A 19,085-nucleotide genomic window follows, 5' to 3' on the forward strand; every position below is an offset into this window, starting at 1 on the left:
AAGGATATAACATTTTGACTCTTGACCCAACCCGAAGCTTCCCACCCAGTTGATTAATTATGACCCGGTACTCCTTTGTGCAAGTTAATACAAAAAATCGTATGTACCCAATACTTAGAGCGAGTCCAATAGAGAGCTGCCAAAATGAGTTGTTAAAATTACTTGATCACTACAGCAAATAAGCAGGAGAGTCAAATTTTGAAAAAATGCCTAAACATAAAACTGTTCCAATGGAGGGATGAAGATGAAATGCTAAAGGATTAGAGAAGGTAACTTGTTATTTTCATCTATTAGTTGCAAACTTAAATTGAATTTTTTAGACTGCTATGCTTGCGGGGTATATACGGTTTACAAAACAGATTATGGAAGCGGAGAATTTAACACACACGAATGCCGGAGAAGAATGTCCCTGGTTTGACTTGGAATACTATGATTAGTGGGTATGCGCAGAATAATCGGATTCATGAGGCTATTAAGCTGTTTTAGAAAATGCCTGATCCAAAACTTGTTTAGAAATTAACAGCTTTGGCTCTAAGTGGTAGGATTGATGAAGTTCGAGGGTTTTGATATGATGCCTCAGAGAGATGTGATTTCTTGGACGGCTATGGTTACTGGTTTGTCCCAAATGGGAGGATTGATGATGTAAGATAACAAACTGATGCCGGAAAGGAATGTTGTTTCTTGATATGCCATGATTACTGGTTAATATCCGAATCTTCGGTTGGACAAAATAAAACAAATGAAAATAAATTCCAATACAATGATCACAAATCCAAATGGTGATCAAACCATATATTGTCAAACTTGTTCAATGAGATGCATGAAAGAACTTAATCTTGATTATGGGGTACGTCCAAGATGGGCAGATGAAGAATTGGAAAATTTTCTCAGGAATGCAAGCTGAGGGAATCAAACCTAATCAAGGGACTTTTGTCTGCATTTTGAATGCTTGTTGTGATTTAGCGGGACTTAGTGAAGTTTAAATGGAGCGTAACAGTTTATCAGAACAGCGTATTTGTCGAATCAGCATGAAAACAAGTTGTTCCAAATTTATTGAGATTGCTAAGGAGAGACTATTGTTAATAAAAAGGGACTTGACGTGGAATACTATTTGGTTTATAAGCTGGCTCAAGTCAATTTTTGGTGGAAATGCAGGAATCAGGTTTCAAACCAGATATGTACCTAACATCTGCCTGTAGCCACTCAGGTTTGGTGGAAAGGGCCTAACACTTTTTGATGAGTTGTTAAAATTTATCAAATTAAGAGAATCAAGAGTTGATTTGTGCGGGCGGGCTGGGACCTCGAAGAGGCTATCAAATCACTAAAATCTTGGGATCTACACCAGCATGTGTGTGGGGAGCTTTTCTTGCTGGTTATTTCATGGGAACTATATAAGAAATAGTTATTGCAATTAGCCTGATAATAATATATATAAATAACATCAACTGAAATGGAAAGAGCATCTTTAAAGATGATAGGACAACTTTGTAAAACAACCAGGGTGTAATTGAAGTAAAAAGTAGAGTTAATGTGTATCTAGTTGGGGATAAATCCATCTGGATCTAAGTTAATTTATTCGTTGCTCCACGATCTGCATTACAAGATGAGGAGGGTTGGGTATGTGACATTTAAATTACCCAATTTTGAATTCTGTAACATTGGAATATGAGTGATGCAGCCAGTAGTATGATGGTTCTGAACCTTCCTACATTTATTGGATGGACTACATACTACTTGACAACTTTTTTTCACCCATTTGACCATTATTCCATTCATCCGTACATAACTAAAATCAAAGGGCTGAGCCACTATTATCCAGTATGCAACCGTTATTTCTCAAGTCTTAAGCCACACGTCGTAGATCTCACGTTATCTAGTATTTTTGTTTTTTTACTGACCCAATATATATTTTGACCAACCAGTCGAGATTGAACAAAAGAAGGGTTTTTCCAGGGTTTTACGAAGAAGAAGTTGAATCAACAAATGGTGTGGGGTTTATTTCCCGTGGATTCTCTCCCAGGTAAGATAATATTTTATTGTAAAAAATGATCACATCTCTTACTTTAACATATTAATGGCGAGTTGCACTTATGTGATTTCTATGCAGGTGATCAAAGATACTATCTTTTTCTAAAGGAACATATACAGTGGGCAGAAAAGGTAGTTTATGATTCAAAGACATTAATTTAATTTTATATCAAGTCCAGCCATAATTAGGACATGTCATTTGTAGAAGAGTCCTTGTTGCAGTGATTATTTGGACTAATTGATCTTAACAATTGTCTCTTGCAGGTTGTGATGTAATTGTTAATACAGATAAAGGAGTATCACGAGTTCATGCAGAGGTAGTTATTGATTCAATGACTTGGTTGGATCCTCTACAGAGAAGATCAACTAGCTTTTCCACTAACGTTCGCATCAAAGATTGCTCAAAATATGGCACATTTTTAAACAAGAAATCTGGATCAAAGACAAAAGTTGGCGAGTATCCAAACAAGGAGGCCCCTGTAAAAGATGAGGACCTTATATCATTTGGAACTGGTAATGCCACCTACAGGTGATTGTATGACTTACGTATACTTTACTACAAATTTGACTTTTAGCAAGCTTAATTTTGTAGGTTTAGGACATTTTGGGAGTGTGGGAGTGGTAGGTCATCTTATTTTCTTTTGGCAACAAACAATGTTTCTCTTTCAGGTTCTGTTTTGTTCCAATTGTATTTTTTGTGTACGGATCAAAGGCTAATTGTATGGAATGTTCTCTTCAAGAAGATGTATCGTCTATAGGTTAGTATTATCACTAGACTTGGTCTTTCTAGTTTTAGTTTGTATATGTAGTGATGATTTGCATGTCTTTTGACTAACTTGTTAGCTTATTAGCTACTAGTACCTTCATTTTAATATAAACTTGGTTATGCTCTTGTTTTAAAATTTACCAGTAAGGTGCTAAACATACTATATTTTTATGTTACAATATCTTGGTATAGCTATTATATTAATGCACAACCAAACACATACTTACTACACTTTTTTTTTGGTGCTGCTCAATTATGGTTTAACCTTGAACCATTGGCCACTGGTGTTTTCCTCTTTTATCTTGTTGTTTTTGTAAACTCCACAGACGATTCTCTTCTCAACTATATTTTCTGGAATGTAAATCATTTAAAGTGTTTTCAGTTTTACCTGCTGCGTTTAGCATAATTGGCAATTTTCAGAAGCAATAGATGTGACATTAAGTTCCATTCATATATTGCAAGTACTTTGTCTTGAGTTTCATTAACATTTGTTCCTCTCATAACCAAAAAACAAATTTTGGCATACATTGCTTAGAATTCTACTTTTATACAATGCTAAGAATTCTATAAGTTGGTACTTTACTAATTTTGTATATTTTGTGTAGGTGCTGGAATTACTCATAGCTGGAAGGAAGAGTGCACACATATGCTTGTTGATGAGTCCATGCCCGTTAAAGAAGATTTGCTTGATGCTATTGTGGCCCAAAAACCTGTTGTTCTTAAAAGCTGGCTAAAGGTATCTAACACACACATACACGTATTTTCTTGTATCTTTCATGTACATTCCTATACTAGGGCTTACAAGAAGATGCTTCCTTTTCTTCAGTTGGTAATAAGTTAATTCATATTTAATGGTTCATTAGTTTAGTGTGTTGTTTTTCTCATGTTTAACGAAATTCTTTCAATTATTTAAACACATTTTTTTTAAAAGTTTTTAATAGAAATCTTCCACTACAAAACTCAAATCTCTCAAAGGATTCAGTTCCAGAGAAAGAGAAAGAAAAGGACATTTAATTGGAGATTGGTCATCTTTCTGATAGCTTAGTTTTATTTCGCGACTTAGTAACCCCTCAAAGTTGAGGGTACTACCTTTCTATAAACAAGCTATAAAATGAATAGAAGTGTATCTTAAGTCTTTATTTAGCCACCCTTTTATATTTTTCTTTGCTTCTCTAGTGCAACTACACTTTATGTATAATTATTTCTGTAACCATAATTTATGACACTCAGGTGATTGCAGAGAAAAAAATTCGGACTGAAATTCCAGGCTGTGACATGTAAGCTTACTTGTATACCCCTCTGTTGCTTTACAACTATTCAGGTTTATGAAAAATTGATAACTGAGGTATGTTTCCACAGATATGTTCCAACCTTGACACTGGAAGGATTACCAGTCAAAATTGTGGACCCCAAATTACGGGAAAGCTGTGTTGCTGGTTACACGTTTGTATTGGGATCTTTGGAGTTGGTAGAACTTCTTCACTCTTCAGTTTCTTGACCTTTTTTTATCTATCGTTTTACCTAATCACTGGGCATCCAGAATTAACATTTCTGGTTCCAGATAATATTTGGGATATGAATGTTTGAGTAAAGTCATTATTTATTGCTGTGGTCTGTTGCAACCTGGCAAATTAATTTTTGTCAGCTATGAGCCTATGACCTATCTTATTTTATGGTCCGTCATTGTTTGTCTTGATGTTGTGGGATTTAATTTTGAGGTTCTAATAGCAGTCTTCATCAAATGAAGTATAAATTTAGGGATAAGTTGCAGCAATTATTGAGTATTGGTGGCGCAAAGGTTCTCTCCGTCAGCGAATCTTCTTCTAGTGAAGTAAGTTATTCATTCTACATTTCTACTGCTTTATACAATAGGCTCTAGTGTGACGAAATATTTGGACAGCCTTGCTTTGGGTCAACTTACAAGATAACTCTTTAGGAATATTATTTCCCGTTGCATTGATACTAGCTGAGGGGTATCCTTTGCAGTACTTAATTACTATATCTTGTGCAGTCAGGAGTGATGGTTTTGATGTATTACTGCAGAAATATCATCACTTAAACACTGCAGTTTGGAACTCGTTCATTGTTGATCCTAGTTTAGTGATAGAGAATGCACAGTTTTGTTGCAAGTGCAGAAAACTTTTTCTTAAATAACATGTTGCAGGAGGTCTAGGGTGATCATTTTTTTTGTTGGGACTGTGTACATCCTGGCTTGTGTAACTACTAAAGTTTCAGTCTCAATTTTCACTTTAGATTTCAAAAGAAGGAGCAAATAATCGTGTGGTATTAGTCAACCCTCCAGGATCAGCGAATCATATAAAAGACTTTCAACAGCTCCATTCATTGCCCCATGTAAATGAAATCAGTTTGGTTCTGGCTATCTTATCTGGTTATCTCGATCAATCCCTCCTTGGATCTCCTTCTAGTAAGTTAGATTATATCTTCATAAATGCTATCTTTTTATGTTCTTGCGTAGGACGTGAAATGTATACATTGGAGCAGTAAAACACATTATGTTTGATTAAGTCACATTTAAATATGGATTTGAGGATTGAAGGTGAAGCAAAAATGAATTGAAGTTTCTCCCATATCCTACTTTGCACCTTATTATTATTAAACAAATTTAAATGCTGTCTTATTAGCTGCATCCTAGTTTCGGATGTGCGCTGATGGGCTATAATATTAAAATGCAAAAGGCCTAGCAGAAAATCGGTTTTTCTGATGGTATTTCATCAGCAAGTTAGCTTGTGGGCTTGTGACTGTAGTTTGAATGGAATCTTTGCCTCAATTTGCCATGATTTGTTAGCTAAGGCTTCTCTAGAAAACCTATGCAGAAACTATTTTAATCATCATTTGTCTCTGCTACATTATGCCAGGGCCACATGTTTTAGGCATGGCAAGTGGGAGTACCAATGGTTAGCACATAACTTTCCAGCAGTAACATTATCCTACTGATGTTTTGCAGTACTTGTTTCATCTTCATGCTCCACTGACGAGACGATGGTAGAAGATTCTGACGTGGAAATGGACACTGTTACATCTGTTTGTGTTGCTGGGAGTAGCAAAGTAGAATCAACTACAAAAGACGATGGTGAGGAGCAGGTATTTGAACATCATGCCAATATGAAAGATGAGAAGATTGAAGTTCCAAGTTTCAAGGTGGAGGATATTGGAATGGTGGAAACAAAGGTTAATGTTAATGAATTGGACACGTCTTTGGTTCACAACTCTGATATTGTATACAGTCAAGAATTGATTGTGAGAGACACAAATGCTTCAGCTCCGGTCCATTCGAAAAACATTGGAGTGATAAATTTCAAATGCTTCAGAAAGGTAATTGATCCGTGCGGGTAGGGTATGTCATATGAATTTAGTGTTATGTATATGTATCTGTATTAGCTGCTCCCAATTTTCAATAACTTATTGTATTGTATCCTGATTATTTTGTCACTTCTTTATCTGGGAAATATGGTTTTAAATGATAGTGTGGAACACTATGGTTTTCTAGCTCTCTCCGAATCTTATGCTATTACAGTAGGCTGATGATGCCAATTTGTCTCATTTGCAAGTTAACTAATCGATCTTAAAATATGGATGAATGATTCAGATAGTGTCCTTTCTTTCTTGACTTTGTAGTAGACCATTTGTCATTTGAACCAAGTTGCCATTAATATGAGGAACAAAGATTGGAAAAGTATATATGCCATATGCGAATGAATTATTTTACTCATTAATTATTTTGATGCTGATCTATATGTTTCCTAACTGTTTCTTCTGTTATGTGGAATTGTAGAGGGAGACCCTGTCTGGGAATAGCTTTAACAATCTTGTTCCGTTCTCCAAGAAGCTGTACAGGTTAGGGCAATCGTCTTGATCCTTCATTTATGACAAACAATGATAGTTCCCAGGTTCAATTACTTATGTTAAATTATTAATATTTTTTTAAATCTCTTGCTTTCAGGGAATCTGATTATGCAAATGAGGAAGTAGCTGAGCATGTGAGAGAAGAAAAGAAGCGAAAGCAAATAGAAGCTATTGCCGAGGATTTGTTCAACAATACTAAGGTCAGTGCATGAGTTATATGTGTTTTGGACTTTCCTAGTATCTATGAGGTTGAGAACTGAGAACACCTGTCTTGGTTTTTGATTAGGCAACTCGTGGCAAAGCAGTTGGTTCTTCCCTTCGTGGACTTCTTACTAGTGGGTGAAATTGTTATTAACCTGACCATGGCAGTTTTGTGAAGCGCAACTCTCTTGTAGTGACTGGAGCTCAAATCCAGAGTTAGCGTCATTATTGAGTTTGTTTTGCCTTTTTGCTGGGCTTCGTGTCTCACTTGATGTCTAGTTGTGTGCTTTCCATGAAAAGTGGCAAAGGGAGGGAAAATGTGTGTGTGTGGGGTGGGGGTGTCTTACTCTGATTGTTGTGTCTTGCCTCTGAATTTAAGAATGAGAGAAGAATTCAACCAACTTTTATTGGCCAACCTTCGAGGCCAGTGCACAGAATCATGGTGAGTTTGTTTTGTACATATATGTATGCTATGATCCAAGCTTTGTAATTTGCGAAACTTATTACAGAGATGGCGTGATTTGATTTTTTTTTTTCCCCTCCCTTTTTCATTAATTTGGTGAGTAATGCCCAAATTCTTGTTTTCCATTTTATTTCTACCATATCCATATGAACCGGAGACTTAATCTTGATATACCTCAGAATGTTTGTAGAAGAGTGAGAAAGAACGGTAATGTTACAGATAATAGTGACAATAGCACTTCTGATTTGAGTTATTAGATGACTTGAAGATAATGGTGAAATGGGATCTGAGGCTGGTGCAAATACAGTGTGTCAAGTAGTATGTAGTCCATGCAATAAATGTAGGAAGGTTCAAAACCATCATCACTGGTGACGGTGAGTGATATCTATGCTGTACACGAACTTGATGCTATACAGAGGTTCAGTTGGGACTTGGGACTCTACTTCCCCTGCTAAAAGAGCTGAGAAGATCAACAGCCTACCAGCAAGATGAATTCTCAGAGTGCCTTAAACGCTTAAACAGTGGCATCTGGTTCTCACTCCAGAATCTCGCAGAGTTTCCTGCCAATCTCATTTTCGTTTAGCATCAGAATCCCACTGCACAACGTCTAATCAAGTTAGCAGAGCGAACGATCTTGGGCCGGGTGAGATAGGTGGCCCAAAATGTTGGTTGGTTGGTTTCTATCTGTTCTCAACTTCTCTCTCATTTTTTCTTCGCCTCCAATACTCTTTCTCCTTCACCCAACTCTCTCTATCTCCCCACCATGCAGTAAGTGATTTCGTGATTTCAGAAAACCAAGTGGCATAATCTTTTATCTTTGCCAGCAATAGCACATCGACATATGACAGCACTTTGTTTTGTTGGGCTGGTTTCAGGCCCGTACATATGTCACTCTGTGGGCAAAACAATTTGCAGGAGCTCATTTCGCTGCACCCGGGAATCAGACAGAGATACTCATTTGAGTCATTTCTCATTTAGGCCAAACTTGAAACAGTTTTTCACTTATTAGACGAAATGATGGCAATACGAAGAAGGAGACACCACCTAAAAATCCATTCTTTATTCTTCTTCTTTCACTCCAAACCAATAACTCATCTTCACCAACACCCTCTTTTCCTTCTCCACTCAAAAACATCTCCTTTACTTCAAACAACCTTACTAACCAAACCAACAGTAATCTCCAACACCCTTTTCTCAACTTACTCTTCTTTAACCCCTTCTTCAAATAACAGCAAAGATGAAGTCATTGAAAGACTCATTGTAATATTCACCAAGAGACTCTACATTCAAAACAAGGAAGAGTTACAAGTGGTTGGAGAAAAGATAAACCCGGGTGTGGTGGAAAGCGTGTTGAAGGGGTTTAAGAGCTGGAGAATTGCTAATGACTTCTTTTTATGGGCATCACAACAAAAGGGGTATGTCCATAATTGTTATACATACAATACAATGGCTTCAATTCATTCTCGTTTTGGTAAAACTACTAGGTTGAAATTTTTAGCTAATGATGTAGTTAATTCTCGGTGTCAAATGACCCCGGGAGCTTTAGGTTTCTTTATTCGTTGTTTGAGTAGTCATGGATTAGTTGATGAAGCTGTTTATTTTTTCCAACAGTCGAAAAGATTGAGGCTTTGTGTTGTGAATAGTTATAGTTATAATTGTTTGATAGAGGCACTTGCTAAATCGGGTCGGTTTGAATTGATTGAAATGTGGTTGGGTGAGATGAGGGGGGACGGTTGGGATGTTGATAAGTTCACGCTTACGCCCATCCTGCAAGGGTATTGTAATGCCGGAAAGTTTAAGGAAGCGTTGATTGTATTTAATCGGATTTTTGATAGAGGTTGGGTTGATGAGCATGTTTTTACAATTTTGATGGTCTCGTTTAGCAAGTGGGGTGAGGTAGATAAGGCATTTGAGTTGGTTGAAAAGATGGAAGGTCTTAATATGAATCCTAACGAGAAGACTTTGTGTTCTTTGATCCATGGGTTTGCCAAAGAATCAAGGGTAGATAAGGCTCTTCAGCTATTTGAGAAGATGCAAATATTGGCTTTTAACCCTGACCTCCCACTGTATAGTGTGTTAATAGAAGGACTTTGCAAGAAGAAAGAGCTTGACAAGGCTTTGCAGCTGTATACACAGATGAAGAGCACTGGCATTTATCCTGATGTCCATGTTTATAGAATCTTAATCTCGTCTTTTTGTTTAGTAGGACATTTTGTCACAGTAAACAACTTACTTGAGGAGGGGGTGGAAGGGCTAGATGTAGGAGCTATAGTGTTACTTTATAATGCGGTATTAGATGGGCTTGTTAGTTGTGGTTTGGCATACAAAGCTTACTTGCTGATTCGAGCTATGATGGGAACTGAATGTGTCGATGAAGCTGTGATGTTCAAGGGAAAAGTTTCCCCAAATAATGCTTCTTTCTTTATTGTTATTGATGGTCTATGCAAGACAGAAAAACTGGATGAAGCTCTTATCCTCTATCGTGGCATGATCCAAATGGGTTGTGAAAGAAATGTACTGTTGTATAATAATGTAATTGAAGCGTTATGTAATTCTGATAGATTGGAAGAGAGTTTTGAAATTTTGGGAGAGATGAAAGAATCAGGACTCAGACCTACAGAGTTCACTCATAATTGTATATTTGGGTGCTTATGTAGAAGAGAAAGTGTAATGGCATTACTTGATTTGATGAAGGAGATGCGTGTCTGCGGACATGAACCATGGATCAAGCACTCTTCTGGGTTAATAAAGCAACTCTGCTCTCGTGGGGACGCCATAAAAGCTTGTGACTTTTTAGCTGATATGGCTCGAGAAGGATTCCTTCCTGATATTATTGCGTATTCTGCAGCTATTGATGGGTTGTTTAAGATTCGAGAAGTCAATCGGGCTATGAAACTATTCCATGATATTTCCTCCAGTGGGCATGGTCCTGATGTTGTTGCTTATAATATTGTAATAGATGGGCTTTGTAAGCAGGGAAGGGTAATCGAGGCCAGGGTCCTTTTTAATGAGATGTTAGAGAAGGGCCTCTTACCATCAGTGGTTACCTACAATTCGATGATAGATGGTCTATGCAAAGCGAATGAGCTTGACCAGGCTTTTTGTTGTTTCAAACAAATGGTTGATGAAGCAAGGGAACCCACAGTAGTTACGTACACAACTCTAATTGATGGGCTGTGCAATGCTGGAAGGCCTGATGATGCTCTCGTCCTTTGGAATGAAATGAGGGAGAAGGGTTGTATTCCAAACAGGATAGCTTACATGGCTCTGATCCACGGTTTGTGCAAGTGTAGCAAGTCAGATATGGGTCACATATATTTTAAAGAGATGAAAGAAATCGAAATGAGACCTGATCCATATGTATATGTTGCACTAATAAGTGGTTCCATATCCAATGGGAACTTGCTTTTGGCTTTAGAGATAATGAAAGAGATGGTTCAAAATAAACAGTTTCCAGTCCCCTCAGATAACAACTACTGTTTAATGATAGACGCAGTATCGAAGCTTTCTGAAAATCCCACTACTTCTTTAGATATGAAGAATCTTACTTTAGGAGGAGGCATCCCAGCAATATGTAGTGTCTCTAAACAAGGGGGTATAGATGGATTGGATCCCAATGGTTAAATTCATTGGAAGCATGGGACTAGACCAGAAGATCTTTGACATATCCATTATGAGAATGTGGAACGTGCGTTGAAGAATATATCCAGCCAACCCAGGTGAACTGTGTTAAGGTTTCCTTGGTCCACTTGTGTGGTCTGATCCAACCATTCATCGTCATGGCATTGCAACACGAGGTATGCTCATTTTGCAGTAATTGATCAGAGGTGGATGTAGTGTTATATGCTAATGTTACTAACGAATAAAATCTCCCATAACTGGCTCTCTTGCTGCAGCCTGCAGATGTGGAACACAATCAGCCTATTCTGAATTTAAATTGTGCTCTGAGGATTTTCATTTGAAAGGAAAGGGACAAGGTAATGAAGGTCCAAGTATTGTTGTTATTGTTATTGCTATTGTTATGGTTATTATTAGTGGGTGCCATTGTTGAACTTGAAGTTTGTTATCTTTATGATTATTTTAAAGATTATGACCGGCGGTGCTACTATTTACTACTGGTTAACTGTGCAGGAGCAAATAATGACTTTACAGAAAAATCTCAAGAGGGTCATTATAAAGCCAGCCCCGGCATGAGGAGAGGCTTCAGAACATCTACCTAAAATGTTGCAACTTAGGTGGTGTTGCTCATGTTAATCTGCTGCCAAGGCCCAAGGATGTCATCCACTGTCTTCTCTGAGTAGTTTCAAAGAAATGACAGGAACCAAAAAGTTGAATAGAAAGAGTTTAACTACAGTAATACTGGTCTCCTGGACACTTCCATAGTGCGATGTAATTGAGTGTCCACTTAAGCTTTTTTAACTATTTAGACGGAGTTCCCACATTGTTAAAATTTGAAACCAGTCATGTGAACTTGGCCATAGTTTTTTTTGGTAGAACCACTGTATATATATCTAAAATACTTTAAAATCCACACCCCCGCTACAATCCGTAGTGTTTTAATATATTTTTTTTATGTATTTCTCAATCACTTCTCCATTTTTATGATGTTTTTGCTCCTATATGTACTGTTATTTACACTTTCAACTATTTCTCCATTTTTTATAACGTTTTTGCTTCTGTTTTTAATGTAAATTACGATATTACTTTTTTTTTTTGAAAGAAAACGCACAGAGTACGTGCATCAGTCTAGTATATATATATATATATATGCACTAAAGTGCTCCAGGTACCTGAATATCTGCAAATGTCCTAGTAACTAAGTGGGTGCTTCCATCTCCCAAAAACAGTCTCTAAGATGATGAGCACTGGTCGCTAACAGATGTGCGATCTTATTACACGTTCTATTTACATGGGTTACACTTAGGAAATAAAAAAAGGAGATAAATATTGTGCATCTATAATTATATTAGCGGCTATTCTCCCGATGTTAGTAGTTTGGTGATTCCAAAAGTCAGCTACTGTTTTGTAATCAGTTTCAATAATAATCCTGTTGTAGCCTAAGACATACGCCCCATTGGATGGCGTCTCTCCCTCCTCTGATATCTGCTGATAAGAAAATTCCATTGTCATCTCGTATAACATAACCAATACCTATAAAAAGCTATATCCATATTAATTTAATTTGACCATGCCTAAAAATATATTTTTTCCAATAGCTATTGAAATCTATTGTTGAAAGTTGAAAAAAACTTGTGTTTCTGTAAAAATGCTACTCAAACAGCTCTGCTTCAGTCTCTGCTCTCTTCCTCCTCCATTCTCTTCACTTCCCCAAATCCAAAAAACTATACGAAATCTCTCCACCTCTCTCAATCTTCTTCTTCTTCTTCTTCTTCTTCTTCTTCAGTAACTCCAACTCCAATTATTTCTCACTCCCCAAAACACATCTTTCTCCCTCTTCTACAACAAGAAGAAGAAAAAACAAGCACAAGAAGATATAAAGACCCAATTCTCAAATTCTTCATATCTCGTTCTTCTGACCATACTCAAGACCCGAGTTACGAAGGCAGAACTCTCTTACAAAAGAATCGTCGCTCCTTATGGCGTCTTGCAGATATGGGCCCGGGGGAAACTGATATTATTGAAGATGAAGAATTGCATGAGGAGGAAGTTGTTGATGAGGGGGATTTGAGTTCAAGTCCAGTTGAAGGTGTGTTGGCTGAAATTATTCAACTTGCTCGAAATGTACCCGAGGATTCTACATTGGGTGAGCTTTTGGTTCCTTTTGAAGGGAAGCTTGGGGAGAATGAGTGTGTTAAAATGCTGAGTTTATTAGTAGATGAGGGTCTTGTGGTGGGTTGTTTGTATTTTTTTGAGTGGATGGGGTTGCAAGAGCCTTCACTTGTTTCACCCAAGGCTTGTTCTGTTATGTTTACTTTGGGAAAGGCGGGTTTTGGAGAGAAGTTGATGGTTTTGTATAGGAATCTGCCTACCACTATGCGTTTTAGAGATGTGCGCCTTTACAATGCTGCCATATCTGGCTTGTCGTGCTGCGGGAGGTATACCTTTTTTTTTTGTATCTCAATGTTGATATGGTTACTGAAAGTTTAGAATTACGCAATGTCAACTAGATGTATTTTCTTTAACGAAATCTATTGTGGCTTTAATAATGTTAGTTAATGAGATTTGATTCTAGATAGGCTGTTGTGAATGTCAGGTTTGATGATGCATGGGAAGTTTTCGAGGCAATGGACAGAATGAACATCCAGCCAGATCATGTTACTTGTTCTATTTTGATAACAGTCATGAGGAGAAGTGGTCGGAGCGCCAAAGATGTGTGGGAGTTCTTTGAGAAGATGAACAGCAATGGTGTTAAGTGGAGTTTGGAAGTAATGGGTGCTCTGATTAAATCTTTTTGTGATGAGGGGCTAAAAGATGAAGCCCTTGTCATCCAATCGGAAATGGAGAAAAGAGGGGTCTCTTCGAATGTCATTATATACAATACCTTGATGGATGCATACAGTAAAGACAACCAGATTGAAGAGGCTGAAGGTCTCTTCCTTGAGATGAAAGAGAAGGGACTTAAACCTACTTCTGCCTCTTATAACATTCTAATGGATGCATACAGCAGAAGGATGCAACCTGAGATTATCGAAGATCTACTCCGGGAGATGCAAGATGCAGGTTTGGAGCCAAATGTCAAATCGTATACATGCCTTATATCCGCTTATGGGAGGCAGAAGAGAATGAGTGACAAGGCAGCAGATGCATTTTTAAGGATGAAGAAGTTAGGGATAAAGCCAACTTCCCATTCCTATACTGCACTCATCCATGCATATTCAGTAAATGGGTGGCATGAAAAGGCATACATCACCTTTGAAAACATGGAAAGGGAAGGAATAAAACCCTCGGTAGAAACGTATACCGCCTTACTTGATGCTTTTAGGCGTGCCGGTGACACCCGAACTTTAATGGGTATCTGGAAATTGATGACCGAGGATAAAATCAAAGGAACACATGTTACGTTCAACACTCTCCTTGACGGGTTTGCAAAACAAGGCCAGTATAGTGAAGCAAGAGATGTTGTCTCTGAGTTTGGGAGGATTGGTCTTCAGCCGACAGTGATGACATATAATATGCTTATGAATGCTTATGCACGGGGAGGGCAACATTCAAAGTTGCCACTGCTACTGAAAGAGATGGCAGTTCTTAACTTAAAACCCGACTCCATTACGTATTCCACAATGATTTATGCCTATGTCCGTGTCCGTGATTTCAGTAAGGCATTTTATTATCACAAGCAGATGGTGAAAAGCAAGCAAGTGCCTGATGCAAAATCCTATCAGAAGCTGAGGGCCATATTGGATGTTAAAGCTGCGTTAAAGAACAGGAAGGACAAGAGTGCTTTATTAGGTATAATTAACAGTAGCATGGGAATGTTAAAAGAAAAAAGGAAGGGCAAGAAAGATGAATTCTGGAAGAACAGGAAGAAAAGACCAGCCTCTACTTACTCTTCTGGTCCTCGTCGCTGAATATGTTGTGCTCACACGGGATCCAAAAGGTTTGTCATGATTAACACACGCTGAGGCACCTCTCAACATGTGCACTTCTAAAAACTGTAATTTTGTTTGAACACACAGTATTCATTTTATTCCATACTTTATCTGAGGCTTGACTGTAACTGAGATGAGATCCTTCTACCGCATAAATAAGAACAAAAAAAAGAGCTGAATAAGAAGTTATGAATGTCATCTTTCATTGACAATGTCGAAATTAACTATATAGGTCAAGACTGAATCGTGCATCGTGCCATCGTAATGTATTTAAGTTGTGAACGGAAATCAAGACTTGATAAGAGCATGAGTAGGCATCAGTGAACTATCCAGGTTAGAGTTCTCTGTTTGAAGAAGAGTCTGATGTGGCTTTGCCGTTGAAAAAAATTAAGTAATAGTAACAGTTAACAATACAGGAAAGAGACCGCGGCATAGTTTTACTCGCAAATTAGTTTGGTCTCTAATTGTTGACCAAAACTGACTGGCTCTCTTGCTGCAGATGTGAAGAAATTTTATCGGACTCTATGCTTAGAGATGTCTTTTAATGGACAAGGTAAGTAGGATGCAACTATCAGACTCTGTCCGTAGTAAAATCTTATATTCAATGCTTTTACCAATGGTGCTCAACTGCTCGTAGATCTATATGTAACTCTTGGTCTTGGTTACCTGTGCAGGTGCTTATGATATTGTTCAAGCCAGATGTTTAAAAGCTATATGATTTAAAGCTGAGGTGTGGCAGCCAGAAGATCAAGTGACTTGTTGCTGGCTGCTCCAAGCTGCTGAAGTGCTGAGTTTCACGTTGCAGGAGAATTTCACTTGACATTTTCTGTAGACCCATATCAAGATATGCTTCGATATTCCAGGAAGAATATTAGGTGCCTCTGAAATGAACAAATTTTTTTCTGGCCTTTGAATCTGCAATTGATATGGGGCCTTGATGGACGTGTAAGTGTATAACACAAATGTGGTTTTCGCAGTGTAAAATTAAAACAGTTCTGTTGTTGTTTACTTGTACTGATTAAAAAAAAGTATAAAGATTCAGAGACTACTCTTAGATGTAAGATGAGGGTCTCACCAAACAACTAAAGCAAAACATAAAAAAAAAAGACAGTTGCACGATCCACATCCTTTCATAGCAATCTAATTAATGCAACAAGCGATTAATGGACAGAGTGCGTCAAATTCCTGCTTTGTCAATAGGCAGGGTTCATCGGTAGACAAACAAATACAATGTATATCCAGTAGACTGTAGATCAAATGCCATAGATTCTTACAAGTTAAACATTTTGAGTCATCTTCCACTTTTCCAACAGGATTCAGCAAACTCATTTTCACAACCGAATTACATATACTTTGTCAAAGACATGCTTCAAAGTCCAGACTAACATTATATGAAGCCATAAACACTGCCCATTCTTGGAAAGAAGACAGTTTATTGTGCAATTTTTAATGCTAAATACCAAACAAGCCCTAATTAATTATTTTCCCCACCTATGGAAAAGTTACTGCCTCGATAAATGAGATCATAACTATAAAAGCAGAACTATATCTTGTAATCAACAATATTAACTACAACAGATAAACGAAAAACATGCAATGCACAGCCAGAGAACAAAATTGGTCAAACTTACATATGACAAGCCAAAAGACCGCAAATAAGGACTCAGAACCCTAGTTCACAAGTGCAAATCTATTTAAAAAGAATGCAGACCCAGACCACCCTGGACAATGGAAACTGATGCAATCCCATATCAAAAAAAGACTCAACAAGCAGATATCGACCATGATAAGCAGATATTTATATGACCCTGACTTAGACCCACAAGACACTTGATGATGACCAACTCAACACCAGTCCGTCCTACAAACCCATCCACCATCAACTCAATGGAGATAGACCTTTTAAGTTCTGTAGAACTAACAATAAAAAACCAACTACTTTTTGTCGGCATCTGATTCTTCCAGCTGCTCTTTTTTGTTATCCTCTTTCTTCTCCTCAGAGGAAGGCACCTCTTCCTTGGCTACTTCCTCTTTCTTGGTTTCTGTTACAGTCAACTTCTCTAGAAGATCGGCAGTAGATGTTGCTTCTTTACTTTCTCCAGGTTTACTCCCTTGCGATTCAGCTACTTCTTGAACCATTTCCTTGAATGCCTTGCAGTCTGCAACATAAGAGGAGTCAATTAAGCTAAAATATATAAACAAAGTTGGGATCAATGTGTGCAAGGAAATTCTGATTTTATCTACTAAGTTCACATAGCATATCTTTGATCACTTAGGTAAGGACTTTGATCAACATATACTGTAGTATCACATGAATGGCTCTCTTTAGAAATTAACAACAAATTTAATTTTTTTTTACAAGTTACAGTAGTATTTACTTGTAAGCAGATAAACACTATCAGCTCTGCAAAAACTTCTTTAAACAAACAAAAAAAAATTATCTTCATTCATCCATGAATGACTTCCAATCTGCTGTATATACCAACTTAGTACTGCCTCTTGCTAGTCGGAAGCGCCAAATTTAAGTATAAGATTTGTGCTACGAAAAACTCTCTCAATCCTATTGGGACAAGAAGACAATGCAGTAGGCTAAAATTCAGGCATACCAATGTAAACATACTTTAGATTCATTAACTACCGGGAGTTGCACTTATTTTATTGCCATTATACGATGACAGTTCAAGTACTAACATGGTCGGAACGTCCAATGACAAAATGAGCAGAACTAGCATCATATGAATGTAGCAGTGAGATGAAGTGTTTAAACTGAAGTTTATCAAAAGCTTAGAATGCCAAAATAGGCAATACTCACTCTCAACCGATGCAAATCGCATGCAGAACGTTTCCTCCTTCAATTCCCCATCAGAGAAATCAGTAGCATGCCAAACACATGATTTCTCATTTCCAGCGTGCTCTTGAATTGAGGTAGATTGAATAACTGCAAATCAAAACAAAAAAAAAAAACATCAAACACTGGGCTACATATAAACATAATAACATTGCAATCAACTTAAATAAATAAATAAATAAATAAATCAAACCTAGATGATTGGCACATATCTTAAGCGTCTTAGATTGACGCATAACCAAACGAACTTTCCCACTTTCCTTGTGCTTAAGTAGCTTTACAGTTCCCACACCTCTTTCTTTCCATTGGTTTCCTTCCTTATCAAACCGATAAAGCTTTGCTTTCCTAAATACAACATAAAGATCCGTTCTTTATTACCACTACAGCACAAATAAACAACAATACACATAAATAGATCTGAAAAAGTGGTAAAGGTGACTTACAGATCTAGAAGAACATGTTCGTGTTCTTCACCAGTAGTGACAGCAACTTCTTCTAGCTTGATAATAGGAGCAATCTGAGCACCAGTGTCTTCTTCCTCATTAGTTGTAGTAGTCTCTTCCTCTTTTTCAATTACTGGATCTGCTGTTCCTGAACTTGCCATTTTTTTTTTTTTTTTTTTTTGGAGTGTGCTGTGCCTTTTATTTTTAGGGTTTCTCTTTTTTCCTAAAAAGAGGATGTTCAGGGTTATTCGACTGTCTCCTCGTAATACGAGACTTGATGTATTTGTCGGCTCATACTCTGCCATCTGGATGCATCACATTCACAACCCCTTTTGAAATTTTGTACGATATTTGCATTTTTCCTAAACATATAGTGTTGTAAATTGAAAGCCTACTGTTTAGCCCAAGCTCATGCGATAGAGATTTAATACAACACTGAGATTTAATACAACACTAAACCTGAAACCAAATTTTGGCTGATTTGGTGTTTAGTTTGGTTTTTTTTTGTGTTTTCATCAATGTGTGACTCTCTTAAAATGAAAAAACACCGAATTGTTAGAAATTTGGTGTTTGATGCTAGGAAAGTATTTATCTTAAATATGCTCTAATAAATACCAACTTTAGTCTATTATTGAAGAATCTACTAAATATTATATTTTTTTTTTATAAAGTACTAACTAGAATAATTGCAATGCAGTGGAGGCGTGAGCGAAGGGTGAAGAAGAAATAGGGAGGGAGAGTTGGGGAAGAGAGATAGAGAGAGAGTTAGGTTTGGTTGAGAAGGGTTATGGGCGAAGGAGAGTCATGGGAAAGGGAGCAAGTGAAGAAAGGTGTGCATGAATTGAGGAGTAGTGGCGGGAAGAGGTTGGTTGGGGAGAGAGAGAAAGTGAAGTTGTGAAAAAGAAGAGGAGGAGGGGGGACA

At 37.4% G+C, this 19,085-nt stretch overlaps 4 protein-coding genes across 6 annotated transcripts; 3 read left to right on the forward strand and 1 right to left on the reverse strand.

Annotated features, from left to right (window-relative positions):
• The first annotated feature begins 1,968 nt into the window (after window positions 1-1,968).
• LOC147521381 (nibrin homolog) lies at window positions 1,969-7,394 on the forward strand. Its single transcript, XM_086562384.1, is given in 14 exon segments — window positions 1,969-2,020; window positions 2,108-2,128; window positions 2,131-2,160; window positions 2,293-2,557; window positions 2,698-2,786; window positions 3,400-3,530; window positions 4,025-4,071; window positions 4,154-4,262; window positions 4,542-4,625; window positions 5,048-5,219; window positions 5,760-6,127; window positions 6,588-6,649; window positions 6,756-6,858; window positions 6,945-7,394. Coding segments are annotated over 14 exon segments (1,575 nt in total). The 5' UTR covers window positions 1,969-1,983; the 3' UTR covers window positions 7,002-7,394.
• An 857-nt stretch (window positions 7,395-8,251) lies between these two features.
• LOC147521382 (Tetratricopeptide repeat (TPR)-like superfamily protein) lies at window positions 8,252-11,927 on the forward strand. Its single transcript, XM_086562292.1, has 3 exons — window positions 8,252-11,119; window positions 11,219-11,299; window positions 11,454-11,927. Exon 1 carries the CDS (start codon window positions 8,337-8,339, stop codon window positions 10,944-10,946), a length of 2,610 nt encoding a protein of 869 aa, XP_086418418.1. The 5' UTR covers window positions 8,252-8,336; the 3' UTR covers window positions 10,947-11,119; window positions 11,219-11,299; window positions 11,454-11,927.
• A 548-nt stretch (window positions 11,928-12,475) lies between these two features.
• EMB1006 (Pentatricopeptide repeat (PPR) superfamily protein) lies at window positions 12,476-15,920 on the forward strand. 3 transcript variants are annotated; one of them, XR_015196627.1, is made up of 5 exons: window positions 12,476-13,378; window positions 13,537-14,880; window positions 15,105-15,205; window positions 15,372-15,425; window positions 15,547-15,920. XR_015196627.1 is itself a non-coding variant. In XM_086562488.1 (3 exons), exons 1-2 carry the CDS (start codon window positions 12,936-12,938, stop codon window positions 14,849-14,851), a joined length of 1,758 nt encoding a protein of 585 aa, XP_086418614.1. In that variant the 5' UTR covers window positions 12,560-12,935; the 3' UTR covers window positions 14,852-14,880; window positions 15,547-15,920. The 3 variants fall into 3 exon arrangements, 1 of the variants encoding a protein (XP_086418614.1); XR_015196588.1 differs by lacking the exon at window positions 15,105-15,205 and having other exon boundaries at window positions 12,560-13,378; XM_086562488.1 differs by lacking the exons at window positions 15,105-15,205; window positions 15,372-15,425 and having other exon boundaries at window positions 12,560-13,378.
• Window positions 15,921-16,453: 533 nt separating this feature from the next.
• On the reverse strand, window positions 16,454-18,463 carry LOC147521384 (ran-binding protein 1 homolog b-like). The gene is made up of 4 exons (XM_086562539.1): window positions 18,164-18,463; window positions 17,914-18,065; window positions 17,685-17,810; window positions 16,454-17,031 (listed from the first exon to the last, which is right to left on the reverse strand). The coding sequence occupies exons 1-4, from the start codon at window positions 18,322-18,324 to the stop codon at window positions 16,808-16,810; spliced, it is 663 nt and encodes a 220-aa protein (XP_086418665.1). The 5' UTR covers window positions 18,325-18,463; the 3' UTR covers window positions 16,454-16,807.
• Between the last annotated feature and the right edge of the window lie 622 nt (window positions 18,464-19,085).

This window comes from Coptis chinensis, chromosome 1, assembly GCF_015680905.1.
Source record: "Coptis chinensis isolate HL-2020 chromosome 1, ASM1568090v1, whole genome shotgun sequence".
Lineage (NCBI taxonomy): Eukaryota > Viridiplantae > Streptophyta > Magnoliopsida > Ranunculales > Ranunculaceae > Coptis > Coptis chinensis.